At 51.7% G+C, this 13017-nt stretch overlaps 6 protein-coding genes across 6 annotated transcripts; 3 read left to right on the top strand and 3 right to left on the bottom strand.

Moving 5' to 3' along the window:
- Positions 1–455: 455 nt before the first annotated feature.
- J4E83_007700 (uncharacterized protein) lies at positions 456–1020 on the top strand (the record flags this gene model as incomplete). Its single annotated transcript, XM_049334602.1, is given in 2 exon segments — positions 456–459; positions 476–1020. The coding sequence occupies 2 exon segments, from the start codon at positions 456–458 to the stop codon at positions 1018–1020; spliced, it is 549 nt and encodes a 182-aa protein (XP_049186488.1).
- A 2487-nt stretch (positions 1021–3507) lies between these two features.
- On the bottom strand, positions 3508–4666 carry J4E83_007699 (uncharacterized protein; the record flags this gene model as incomplete). The annotated part of the gene is made up of 2 exons (XM_049334601.1): positions 3508–4251; positions 4301–4666. 2 exons carry the CDS (start codon positions 4664–4666, stop codon positions 3508–3510), a joined length of 1110 nt encoding a protein of 369 aa, XP_049186487.1.
- Positions 4667–5183: 517 nt separating this feature from the next.
- On the top strand, positions 5184–5699 carry J4E83_007698 (uncharacterized protein; the record flags this gene model as incomplete). The annotated part of the gene is made up of 2 exons (XM_049334600.1): positions 5184–5188; positions 5396–5699. 2 exons carry the CDS (start codon positions 5184–5186, stop codon positions 5697–5699), a joined length of 309 nt encoding a protein of 102 aa, XP_049186486.1.
- Positions 5700–6578: 879 nt separating this feature from the next.
- On the bottom strand, positions 6579–7121 carry J4E83_007697 (uncharacterized protein; the record flags this gene model as incomplete). Its single annotated transcript, XM_049334599.1, has 1 exon — positions 6579–7121. The coding sequence occupies one exon, from the start codon at positions 7119–7121 to the stop codon at positions 6579–6581; it is 543 nt and encodes a 180-aa protein (XP_049186485.1).
- Positions 7122–8939: 1818 nt separating this feature from the next.
- Positions 8940–9818, top strand: J4E83_007696 (uncharacterized protein; the record flags this gene model as incomplete). The annotated part of the gene is made up of 2 exons (XM_049334598.1): positions 8940–8944; positions 9101–9818. The coding sequence occupies 2 exons, from the start codon at positions 8940–8942 to the stop codon at positions 9816–9818; spliced, it is 723 nt and encodes a 240-aa protein (XP_049186484.1).
- A 141-nt stretch (positions 9819–9959) lies between these two features.
- J4E83_007695 (uncharacterized protein) lies at positions 9960–10325 on the bottom strand (the record flags this gene model as incomplete). The annotated part of the gene is made up of 2 exons (XM_049334597.1): positions 9960–10267; positions 10319–10325. 2 exons carry the CDS (start codon positions 10323–10325, stop codon positions 9960–9962), a joined length of 315 nt encoding a protein of 104 aa, XP_049186483.1.
- Positions 10326–13017: the final 2692 nt, after the last annotated feature.

Here is a 13017-nt window from a genome sequence, read left to right as displayed (position 1 = left end):
ACTGACTGTTTTTTTACCATCTGAGATTCGCGCAAGACGATTTTGGGCCTGCTGTACATTCGCGTTGTTGAGCTTCAGACGTTCCTGCTGTTTGGAAACATCTCTAGGTTTACAACATAGAAGGTATACTTTGCGCACCATCGCTGCGAGACTTGAAGTCATGCTAATTACGTAGTCCTCTTGTACAAATCCTATCCCATGGCTTATGCGACTGATGCTGCACGGTGGCGAGCCCTTTCGATACGAGACGCAGACGCGAATGGCCATTTCATCTACTCCGTCAAATCCACCCGAATATACTGTCGACCAACATGTCCGGGCCGACTAGCGCGTAGAGCAAATGTCGGATTCTATGCTACACCGTTAGAAGCAGAGGCAGCCGGGTTCAGGGCCTGCAAGAGATGCAAGCCCAACACCGTACTCGAGGATCCACAGGAGCGAGCGGTGGAGAAAGCATGTGTATTGATTGAGGAAGCCTTGAGGAACGAGGACGCCAGCGCATTGAGACTGCAAGACCTAGCCAAGAAGGTTAACCTCACGCCGCGGTACTTCCACAAGATCTTCAAGGACAAGACGGGGTTGACGCCGAAGGAGTACGCAAAGAGAAAGGCGAACGAGCGCAACAGCCCCAGCACGCTATCGACATCGGCGACAGCAGCAGATGGAAGTATTCAGTCTTGGGATTGGGATACGTTCGATTTCAATGATCTAGTCGACTTGGGTACAGACTCGAGTGCCCACAACACGGATGATCTCGCCGTACTCGAAGGGGAATCCTCTATGATCAATCCCGATCTCGACTTCGACATGACCAACTTTATCCAGTCTTGGAGCGACAGCTATGCGTTCGATCAATCGATCTCGTGGCCTGCCGGCTGCGGCAACCTTGCCGACCCCTTCCTAGGGTTGCCAGACACGATGGGCTTGTACGAGAAGGCGAGGCCGTCCGTCTCCACACTCGAGTTGGATGCCGCGGCCTTATTCGACAGCGATAGCGCAAGCAGTACTCTGCAGACGTAGCCTCCGTAGCGTCAATACATAATATGCCATGCGCATCTCTCAAGATGTCGCATTGTGCCCTTGTCATCACATCTGCTCGCGCGATATGTCATCTCTGTACCCCCGAATCGACATCGCGCGTCGTGTACGTCACGCGTTGTGTGTAGCGGTCGCTTAGGATATCGTAAGTAGCATGCACCTAATCTTTGCATCGTCAGCGACAGTTCAAAACCCAGTTTCCATGACGTGAACGTGGTGATGCTCTTCAGAGACCAAGTTATAAGCAGCGACGGCGTAGCATTTGTCGATGCTAGCCATACCTTTTCCGGCTCTTCCTAAAGTGTTTAATGGTCGATGTACATATCATCTTTTGAGCTGTGCGCGCGTCGCGAGGATGCGGATGCGGTGAATAGAAGGAGATGTTTGACGTACCATGAGAAATGAAGCACAGCGAGCAGCGGCTGTAGGTTAGTGTAAAACAATCAGCGGACTACTATTGATGCGCACTACTGCTCTGTAGGGCTTTGCGCAGCTTGCACCATGGTGTTGTAGAGCTGGTTTGGCGGCGTGTAAGAGCAGATGAAGAAAAGTTTAGGGCTCAGAGGAAGCTGCAGAAGCCGCCGCCAGAGACCCACATTATTCAAGCGAGACGCTAACGGCTTTCACACGCTAGCTCTACCTGCATTCATACATTTGCTGTAAACTTCAAATCTCTAGCAATTTAAGCTTGTCGCTGAAGGTATATACCTAGCTGTCGAATCCTCAATCGGTCTTCCGATATCCACGAGTTCCAACGATGACATGAGAAGGCTCACTCCCCAACAGCCTCCCAAGCACTCAAAGGATCCGCCCAAATCTCCCAATGCCCTATCTTCCCCTCATGATCAAACCCACTAAAACGATAGATGAACTGCTCATCCCATCCCTTGCCCGTCTTCTTGCTCGTAAACCTTCCTTTGCCAACAACACTCACCATCCCAGCATCTGCATCCACAATGAACCCGCTGTCTCGCGGGAACGCATCATCCGGCAAGGCCATGTCCAGCACATCAGTCATCAACTTGAAGTACTCCTCGCAGCCGTCTTTGCCAGAGAATGTCTTGGCTAGGAAAGGCAGCCGCGAGCGTGACCACTCAGGGCCGTGCTCTGTGATCTTGGGCGACTTGGTGAAGTAATTTGATAGGAGGTCTGAGAGAGGAGGGGGCGAGATCAACGCGCAGCAGAAGAGGTATGTTGACATTCGCAGCTTCATGTTGCGATCTGCAAACATGACTGGTGGGTCTTCCTCCGCGAGGGTCCTTCCGAGACGGTGAAGCGGGTATGTTGGTGTTGCTGGCCCTCGCTGTAAGCTGTAAGCGATGTACGTGGGCCCCGTTGCGTGCTGATCGGTCGGGTTGTATGCAGTAACGCACGCTCCGGGTTGTGATTTGATATACCCGCAAAGTGGCGTATGCACCAGGGTGTGCTAACAGGTTGTCGGTTCTGTTGCGAAGCGGTGGGCGTCAGCCGAAGACGCAGGTGAGATTTTGGGTTTGGCAGCTTTCAACGTCGAATTGATGCCCTTGATCCAGGAAAGATATCAGTAACGAATATCACAGGTGGGTACGCTGTGACCAATAATGCGATATGAGTGCGTGGGGAGATGTGATCGATGATGGGTTTGGAGAGCATGCACGAATGACTGGCGATGAAGTCATCGTGATATTTACCTACACCGGTGTACAGCGCCTGCATTTACATGCTGGTTCAGGCGACATGGTAGGAAGGAGCGTTGTTCCACCTGAGCATGATGAGCACGCTTTCCTGAATCGCACTCCTCCGAGAGATCCGAGCCTGCCTAACATGGTGGTACTCGAGTTGGTCATGCATTGGATTTCGCGCGTAGAGCCACGCCACAAAAAACAACATGCTTATTACCACCTACGACCAACTTCAGCCACAGCCGATGGTGCATAATTTTGTATTTCCAAAAAGTAGCCAACGCAATCATCGCAGGGTCCGCCAATGCGACCAGCGCCAACATACCGTAAGGGGCGTATGTTAGCAAGGCTATCATCTAATCTACAGCGTAGCATGCATATGCAGCTTACACAATGTAACGGTCCTGCGGATGTTCCCTCTCTTCGCTTCAACGTGGGCATTCTGTTGAGTCAGATGAATTGCATGCAGACGGTCACGCAATTTGACTCATTTTTCGCAATTCATTCTGGGTGAGTAGTTATCAAGTGAGAAGCTGGTGAAAGACTGTGTTGCTGCCCTATGGAAGGATTAATATTTGAGTTTGATTAGTGTTGCCCTTGGGCCGGAATTATGTCCAAGGTAGTAGAGAAGCCTGCTGCCCACTCCCAAGATCTTGTAAACTGTAATAGCAGAAAGCTCCGCTGGGAACTGACTGCAAAATGCTGTTCCGTGGTATCCGTCCCGTGTCCCACGGCCCCTTTGAACGCCTCGCGCTGTGTGGTTATATACAAGTACAATTTCATCCTTGGCTGACGAAAGATAGCGACTTCAGTCCATCGCGGTAAAGAGACATACCTGCCTGGCCATCTGACTGGCCAGCAAGATCTCCCTAAAGACTTGATCCATGCCGCCCTTGAAATGGATCGTGTAACTGTCCACTTTACCCTTCCTCCTCTTTTCTCCCCAAACAAGTTTGATCAGCTTTGCATCGTCGCATCGCTTGCCCGTCCTGCTTCCTGGCTTTACCCAGTCTTGCTGATATTCGTACAAAGTCTCCGGCATGGCATCGTCGTTAGGATCTCCTTGCTTCCAGACGAAGCGACGTCCACCATATTTGAATCGTCGCGGTGACCACGGTATCTTCTGCTGCCTATCTGGGTATTCTTTGATCGGTTGCGAGAATGGTCCGCGTAGATGTATGCACCGCGACTTGTAGGCCGCGTCTTTGGTCATGGCGCGCTTCTTGTCAATGCCAGAGAGAAGGATGTTTATGCATGGTTGTGGGTACTCTGCGACACGGAAGAAGTCTGCAGCGTTGACTTGGCTGTCGTCGCGGTGGGTGGCTTCAAGCATGTATAGAGCGTATTTATCCGAGTAGTCGCGTGCGCTGTAGATGAATTTCCTGAAGCCTGAAGATCCCGTCCATTCTCGCGTACGGTGAAGATTGTACGTGGTCGTGGGCTGGTGAGGGTCGAGCAGCGAGTGGTACGGTGTATTTGGGGAGGGGAGTTCGTCTCGCGGGGCATGTGAGACAGGCGAGTATGAAGTTTGCCATGTAAGGAGGTTGTGGATCTGAGTCATGTTAGTTACGACCCAGTAGTGGACAGGAATTGCTACTCACTGCAGACAGACTCTCGCTCTCCTCGTCCAAGTCTCCGTTCGCACCCCATTGGTTCGGTGCTGCTACAAAGACACACTCGTTCCCATCTTCGTCGATCTGGTCGCTCCCACTTTCAAGATGCGGCCTTAGCGCCCGCTGCCTCTCCCTGTGGATGTTGATCTGCGTCTTGATGATGCGCACTTGCTCGTCTGAGTTGTCGTCTGGCGATATACTGGCATGCGATTGCTCAATCTCTTGCTCCAACGCCATTGCTGCTGCCTCATGTTGCAGATAGGAAGTGTCGTAGAGCCAGGCATGTTCGGATTCAAACGCAGAGCTTCGCAAGAGCTCCAGATGCTCCCGTGATGTGAGTGCTGGGCGGTCCATGGTTGGGGTTTGTGTGGTGTGAAAGTTCAGACTGGCGAATATTTGAAGGCGACTTGTTCCAGACCGAGGAGTAAAAAGCAAGTCGAAATGAAACGGGGTGGTGATTCAGCCTGGGGTCGCGAGGCAGCAAAAGGAATATGGAGGCACACGAGGAAAGAGGGACGGCGGGCTGGACATAGCTGGCAGGCTGGCAACAGCTGATGAAGCACCATAAGAGCCCATGGGCGAGTAGCGTCGCGCCCGCCGCGCCCTGTCATACCGACTGTCGTTGTGGCACATGGCGTACTGGGGAGATAGGGTTCACGACGCACGGCCGCGCACGGCTAGCTTATGCGCTAGCGCCAGACTGACACTCCATACTCAAGGGCCGGAGCAATGCATCGGAAGATTAACTCTGCCATTTGACTTTTCCCTCATCAAAGCACGGTTGGCTGCATGCCCTTGGCGGTCCCGATGATATGTTATGCTCTCGTGCGATGGCCCGGAGCTGTCGGCGTGCCTTCGTCCATCATCCAACATGGCGTGAGTGGAGATTGCCATGGAGTCCTTTCGTTTGCTCAATCTCTCTACACATCTGGTCTTAGCGTAAGACCAGCCCAATGGCGCATGACGAGTCTCACCGTCCTTACAGCAGCAGACTGCGGGCGCTTAGCAGGCATCGGACTCCGAACATGCGGTCTGTTCTTTGTCCAACCAAGCCACTCACCACTCACAACATGCCGCTAACAGCCACGGCGTGCGCCGCTCCCACCAGCCCTGGACCTTCAGTGTCTTCGAGAAGCGACTGAAACGTCCGGTACAAACCTTGCCTATATCTTACGCAGGGCCAGAGGACCCCGCGCTGAAGGAATGCCGTGAAGCCCGCTGGGCATACGAGGAAGCGTTGCGCTGGGACCTGGCTGCTGACGGGCATTACCCCACACCGTTATCAGACGTGTGCAGTGCCTTCACCCGGCTGTACGGAAGGAGAAAACCAATCCATTATTTCTTCAAGTACAGCGACACCCGCAGCACCGCACGTGGTCGCAAGTGACTACACGATGTTCCTATAGAATGCGAGCAAAAGCAACGTAAGAGTTCGGAAAGATGACGACACGTACTCAAGAGCGACGTCAGCAATGCCTTCACATTCTGACCGCAGCACATTATAGCCTTCGTCGTACTAAAGAAACCTGCCAAAAGACCAAGATCATCACAAGCATTGAGTATCCCATAGGAACAAAGGACCACCGGGTCGGGAATGCCCCGGCATCCACCGGAGCACAAGCGAGACTTGTTACTACTGCTCCGAGCGCATCTTCTGACCCTAACGGAATCCGACTGTTTTGTTGACTTATTGAAACCAAGCGATATTGAGACATTCCCACATCGGTCCTCCGCCTCCCGCTCTCTCGGTGTAACGCATGTTGTGTGGTCAAGCGAGGAGTGCCAGAGGAATATGGAGAGTAGTCCTGGACGACGGTTTCTATATGTCATAAGCCCTTGAGACAGACACACAAAGATACCAAGTCTGGATGACAAATGCGTATCGCATGCGCACGAGAACCCGAATGGCGTCGTAATGGATGTCTGCGACAACATGTAACGGTATGCCAGAACGCCGAACAGGTCGCCGAACTGTGGCAGGATGGCTCACCGCTTCGGTTACATTGTGGCACTGGCTTGCTACACAGCATCGCGTGGATGGTCGCACTGCCAGTCTGCAATGCAAGTTACATTGCTTTGACTTCATTACCGGCACTATGGTTCCGACAGGTTGCGATCCCTTGTAAACCTCATCTCATGCCATGCAATGGTACCAACATCATGATCTCATCTAACATATTTGCCATAGTCAAGAACGGACATACCATGCGAGATGAATGGTACATGGTAACGGCTTCATTGGTTGATGTCCATCGGTTATACACAATCAGAACAGGGGATCGCTCTCTTTGATCGGCACCAGTTCACCCTTGCCTTTGAACACCTCTACAACATGAGCCTGCTCGCTCAGCATGAACCTCGACGTCTGGTTTCCCACACCAGCCAGGCCCCTCCATCTCTCCAGATCCTCCTTCTTCCTCTTATCGCCCAGAGCCTCCTTCGCCCTCTTCCAGTGACCCTCCGAGAATGCGATCAACGTCGTCATCCTCTTCTCCTTGATGTCGTAGACCGCAGAAACGATGCTGCCCGTCTCCTCGAGCCAGTTTATCTGCCAAAGTTCACCGGGACGGATACATTGGTATGTTGCGCGCTGGTAGTTTATGCGGCCAGCCATCGGACCACCGTGGATGGCATATACGACACGTTCCGAAGAGAAACACCATAGTTCGTACCGCCACTTTTCGGGGTTGCCATCTTTGTCTTGCGCATCGTAATCGTAGATTAGATGTGTGTCGAGAATGTCTTTGTCGAAGCTAGGGTCGAGCTTGGTATTCGTGAGAAAATCGGGGAGGTTATCGCCTGGTGCCATGGTGTCTGAAGGCTTTTTCTTTGGTATCGAGGGGGGTAAGGATACCAAGCATCATGATGGATTTCAGTTGGATATAGTTGATGCTCGGCACTACCGGATCGATGACGTAGGTGCAGTTTGAAGAGCTAGATCTCGCGCGATGCAACGCTACTAGGAAGCCGGCATCTGGATTCGCCTTTGCGATCGGTCCGAGTGGAAAATAAATATGGTCGAGTGCACCCGATGCAGTGCGTATGCTGAGTACACCTACCTACCATCGTACCGTTTCATAGAAGGAAGACCCGAACGCCATCACCCAGCCATGGATCGGATGTTCGCCACAAAAAGCCAAATTACTCTGGCGCCGTACGACTGAGACGACTGAAGTGGGACCATGGAGCAAGGCCATTCAGGATGAGTACTGTACCATCATCGCTGCCCCCACGCCCACCTCCGCGTCCACCTCCGCGTCCCCCTCAGCGTCCAAATCCGTGTCCAGTTCAGCGCCCAATGTCGACATACTGGCTCGAGCGACATCCGACGACATGGATATACTCGTTGAAAGAAAGGCATTCGTAGTCACAAAGCTTCGCACAATCATGGCTGTTCTCGAGCACGAGCCGGACGGCCTGATACCGAACGTCCTCTTCACGAGATTGACGAGACGTTGGTCGGCTACGTGGACCGCCAATATAAAGGAGCCTAAATGGAGAGATTTCAGCAGCTCAAAGGGTCTACTCATACAGATCGACGAAGACGGAGTCGAGGTGCGACCTTCTCTCACCCGCTCAGACAGACCGATTACTATCAACCCTGCCGTCAGTTATACGTGCTGCCCTGACGCAAGAGCACTATTTGGGACAGACGTACATGTCCACGACAATACCGAAGATATTAGAGAGACCTTCGATATCGTGCTGTCTTGTTCGCGATCCAGCGGACCCCGATCCAAGGAAATTCCGCATGCCAGGACGCAGAGACGGAAGCGCACGCTCACGTGGATGCGCTATACAACACGTGGAACCGTGTCTGCAATCGTCTGGCTATGCCCCACACCAGACTCGCGCATCCTGATAACGTGTGGGAAATGGAAATCGCATCGCCAATATACCTACCGTATTTTTTGAGACACGACTCCTCCATGGAAACCGTCTTCGGTCAGCTAAGCCAAACCTCTCATTACCGCGAGTCGATCAAGCAGGCTATCCTACACTACCAAGAGCTAGCAGGGCGCCCGATCCGTGTGCTCTTCATTTTCCCAGGTTGTGACGGACTCACGACCTCCAACAGGTCGTGGGGGCAGATGGCGGGACAGTTTCCTCTTGTACAGTTCAGCCTGACGAGTATGAATTACGATGCGTTCGCAGACAAATACCCTTGTTTGTATACGAAGAGGGGAACATATTCATTCGCGCACCTTAAAGTGGACGATCACGCTGCGGAGTGGGCTATAAGGGAAATCAGCAGCGACCCTACACTACGGGTTTTGCAGCGACCGAAAGAGCACCGATTTCTTTGGTGGCTATCCGTACTCCATCACCACGAGTCTACTCATCATTGGCCTTCACCGCAGCAGCTTGAGAAGCCCAACGAGGTAAAGCGTCTGACCATTCCGCGACATACCCTGCCCGACGAGATGAACAACACCCAGAGCGAGCCAAAAGCGTGCGAAAGCTGTGGAAGGGAGACTGAGCGTTGTTGGACTAGAGGGGCTGAATCGCACACTATACGATGTGACAGGTGTTGAGTGAGGGACAGGAAGTGATGTTCGCACAAGACGTGTCCGCCTTATTAAGAGGCTCTGGTTAGTGATCAGTCCACAGAAATCCGGCTAACCGTATGGGGTAACATTATTTCTTTGCTAGCTCACCAAACAGCACGGTCCGAACAATTAAGGAAACATAACGCTGGCTTACGATATCAGATCAGAATTTTGGTCTCGGTATGTGACGGACGAATGTACGAGAATCTCGCAGCGGCTATCGGTCGACGATATAAAGGTCGACGGGTTTACAGAAATGGACAACCAACACATCCATCACCCTCGACGCTCCAATCAACTGCCTGACGATTGATCATTTCTATATACACCATCTACTCCTCAACTTCCCAATCACCCAAAACCAGCCTTCCGGAATGTCAACTCCCTCTCTTCGCTCGGTCATCGGAGTCCCCAACTCAACAGCATCGGTCAAAGACTCCGTTCTCGTCATCATCGACGCTCAAGACGAATACATCTATGGTAGCTTACCTGCTCAAGACTACAAGGAGGTCAACGTCGCCATCTCCAGCCTCCTCAAAAAATACCGAAAGCAAAACGGCCACATCGTCCACATCCTGCACAACACGGGCGATGACGAAGCAGCTATCTTCAAGCCCAACGGCAAGCTCACCAAGGAAATGGACGGCATCGAAGCTATCAACGGCGAGCCTGTCGTGTGGAAGAAGCACGCTGGATCTTTCTCAGAGACAGATCTAGCAGAAGTTGTTAAGAAGACTGGACTCAAGAAACTTGTTCTCACGGGTTACATGGTGCATGGTTGTGTGTCGAGTACCGCTCGCGAAGCGACTACTTTGGGATACGAGGCTCTTGTCGTGGAAGACGGTGTTGGTCAGCGCGATATGAAGGATATTCCGGCTGCGCAGGTTAAGAGGATTGCTTTGACGGAGATTGATGACATGTTTGGTACGGTTGTGAAGGCTTCGGATATTAATTAGATGTATGAGATCTGGTCTAATTGGTACTCCCCGTGCTCATCAGCGAAGTTTCCTGGGCGAAACGACAATTAAATAATTATCCAAATGCATCGGAACCGTGTAATCGCCATATGTGTACGTCGCGCGCCGAATGCCGAGGTCTCATTCTCTGATAGGCGTGCCGACGTTTGAACCTTCGCTGGCCCGTTTGCGGTGGCCTAGTACGAAACCTTCTTCTGTTATAGGCGTGCCGATATTTGAGCCTCCGCTGGGCCGCTTGCGGTGGCCGAATACGAAACCGTCTTCTCTTATAGGCGTGCCGATACTTGAGCCTTCGCTGGGCCGCTTGCGGTGGCCAAGTACGAAGCCTTCTTCCGCATCGAACATCAGCTTTGTCTTCGCAGCTTGACCTCTCAGCGGTTGTGCCGCACGTGTCTTAGAATCCTCGAACACCTCCTTGACCTGGCTTACTGTGAGCTGCTGATCGGGTCTGTCCTCTTCGTTCACACTTACATCAAAACCTTGCATTGCCGTGCCAAAAGTAGACATTCGATTGTCATAACATGCACCGTTCTTCCACATCGCAAACAGTCCAAAGGCAATGGAGATGGTACTAGCAAGGATGGCCAATCCGTATGAGAGCAGGAGGTTCTGCGGGTTGTATGCGTAGACGACCGCAGAGGTGAACGTGGTGACATTGACGGGGACTTTGGTACTTTGTTTTACTACGTTAGCCCTCGAATGCATCTTGAGATTGTAACTTACCAAAGTGAAGCATCGTTGATCATGCTCAAAGACACATTCAGCGCAAATGCTTCGACGTCCTCACGGAACGAAATAGCCCGGACGCTGGACGGGTTTTGGAGAGTGTTGACAGCCTCAATCGCCTCGTTCATGTTGCGAGTCATGTTGTAAAACTGCGAACCTGTAGAGAGAGATGTCGTATCAAGCGGACCAGTCGAATCCAGCTTAGTACGGGAGTTATCTCTGCGCCAGGCCACGTACCCAAGCAAATAACTCGCTAGGCCTATCGTATATCCGGAATAGGCGGGAGAGCCGGAGGCTGGCCAGCCTCCGGCTGACTCTAATTCGTTGATGGGGATGGCGCTCTGCGGATCGAACTTGTTGAGCAACTCCCAATGGACGTTTTCAATGCTGACTATACTGCTGCGGGTATTGACGGTGTAGAAAACGGTAGCGTTCCACACTTCGCACAACAAATACTCGGTATCAGACTGATACGCTACATCAGTTGGACGTTTCTGGATAGCAAAAGCAAACTCATTGGCGGTTTGCTTAGTATTGTTCCAGTTCAGACCTGATGTAGATTCTCCTAGAGTATTTGGATATGAGAGTCCGAGGTATCCAATCTCTCCACCGGACGGAATGTCAGAGTTCATCCACTTTAGACTATCGATGGTCAAGTTATTCGCTGCAGCGACTCTTGTCTCATTAGCAAACCGCAGTATGTCGTTGTGAACGGTGCTGTTTGCTGCCGTGCATTTTAGTACCGGCAAATAGGCTTCTGTCTCGTAAGACGTGTTTAGATGCGAATAAGGTGTCTCGAATGGAAGACGGCCACCGGAATATATGACTGCGCTGACGATTCGTCCAAGCCGAGCTGAAGGACCCGTAATCCAAGGACGATTCGCAGATTGCCTGAGTATGAACGCGTCTGACATGTTGAGATTATTAACGTCCGCTCTTAGCGCTTGTTCTATAGAGTGTGATTGCGTTGTTCTTGTCTCGACTGATAATGTTGGGGGAGCGAACAGTGTTGGTAATGGTAGACACCTACATACCGTCAGTAATAAGCACCCAACGGTGCGTCTATCACTTACCATAGTATGAGTGCAACCATGAGCCCTACGTGCAGCTTCCGGATGACTTCAAGGTTGAAGAAAGCGGATAAGTTTCTCGAAATATCGAAAGAGTCGTCGATAGATCTCAAGCTTATCGATCGCTTCCGGAGACGCATCCATACATACTGCGTGTATGCGATGCCGACGGCGATCTTGAGGCTCAGAGCGATGCTGATTGCGAAAGCGTTACCGAATCTTACAAGCGTCAGTCATGAACGTGGGCGTACGTCTTGGTACATACCGTAATGACCACTGCTGTCGCCCTGTCGAGCCTATCACATCTCCATCCAGCGTTGTGTAATATCGATGATGTCCTACTGCGAGAGCAATGCCGAAGAAATAAGAAGCCAACATGTTTGTCGGGGTGAGCCAATGGGATTTTGCAAGTGTTCGGAAGTTAGTGTTTTGCCCAGAATTAGCTGTCAGTGACTGCAGAGCAGATGCAGCGTCGCCATCGCCTGCATGAGGTATCAGCGGTATGTCCGTTTGAGACATCGCGCTATCATGTCGGCGATGAGCCATTGCGATCTGTGGTGTTAAAGCTCAGACCAGGATTAATAGTATAGATGTACCGAGCTGGTAGCGTAGGCAAGAGCGAAGCGACGAAAAGAAGAACTTGCGCGACAGATTCCAAGGTAACAGGTACTTCTTGTGGTGCATCCCTCCTGTGCTCAGCCCCGCCATCTAGCCAAAGCCTATAAGTCCTCGATAGCTCTTTGGGCGATGTTTATGCAGTATTGCGGCGTGGCTAGGCTGTGAAACGTCAAATGATTGGCCGAGCCTACTTTACAAGCCTCCATGTGACGAATTCTACATGGTTCTAATCTATGTGTTTACCCCACTCACACATCCTTCTCTGCATGAATGACAACATGCTCGGTCGATCTTCGCCCAGATACCCCTCTCAGAATAGGGCTGTCGTCTAGCGGAGCTACACCAGCTCGCTTTGCCTCCGCTTCTGTGAAGGTACCGTATAAATCGATGGGATCGATCTGGTCCATATCAGGAACTGGGAAGATCTTGTTGAGGACATAGAAGATGAAAGCGCTGATGAAGAATCCTGTTAAAGTGTCAGTGGCCCTTCAATTTCCAAGGTCGTGAGACAATTTTCTCACCTATGAAGAAGGCCATATTGTAGAGCTGTACCAAAGCCCGTGGTGGATCGACATCTCCTCTTACTGTCACTATAAGACCCCCAATCGTCGGGATCCAGCCACATAGCCATGAGGGTATCGCTCGCCAGTTGAAACCCTTGCTGAACCAATACGACGAGTCTTCCGTTCGATATAAATGACTCAAGCGGATCCTTCTCTTTCGCAAGAGGAAGTAGTCGCATGCCATTATGCCGATGATTGGTG

Source organism: Alternaria metachromatica (assembly GCF_023757995.1).
Source record: "Alternaria metachromatica strain BMP 0045 chromosome Unknown scaffold_19, whole genome shotgun sequence".
NCBI lineage: Eukaryota > Fungi > Ascomycota > Dothideomycetes > Pleosporales > Pleosporaceae > Alternaria > Alternaria metachromatica.
Note: the sequence above shows the minus strand (reverse complement) of the source record. Positions and strands in the feature narration are given on the sequence as shown.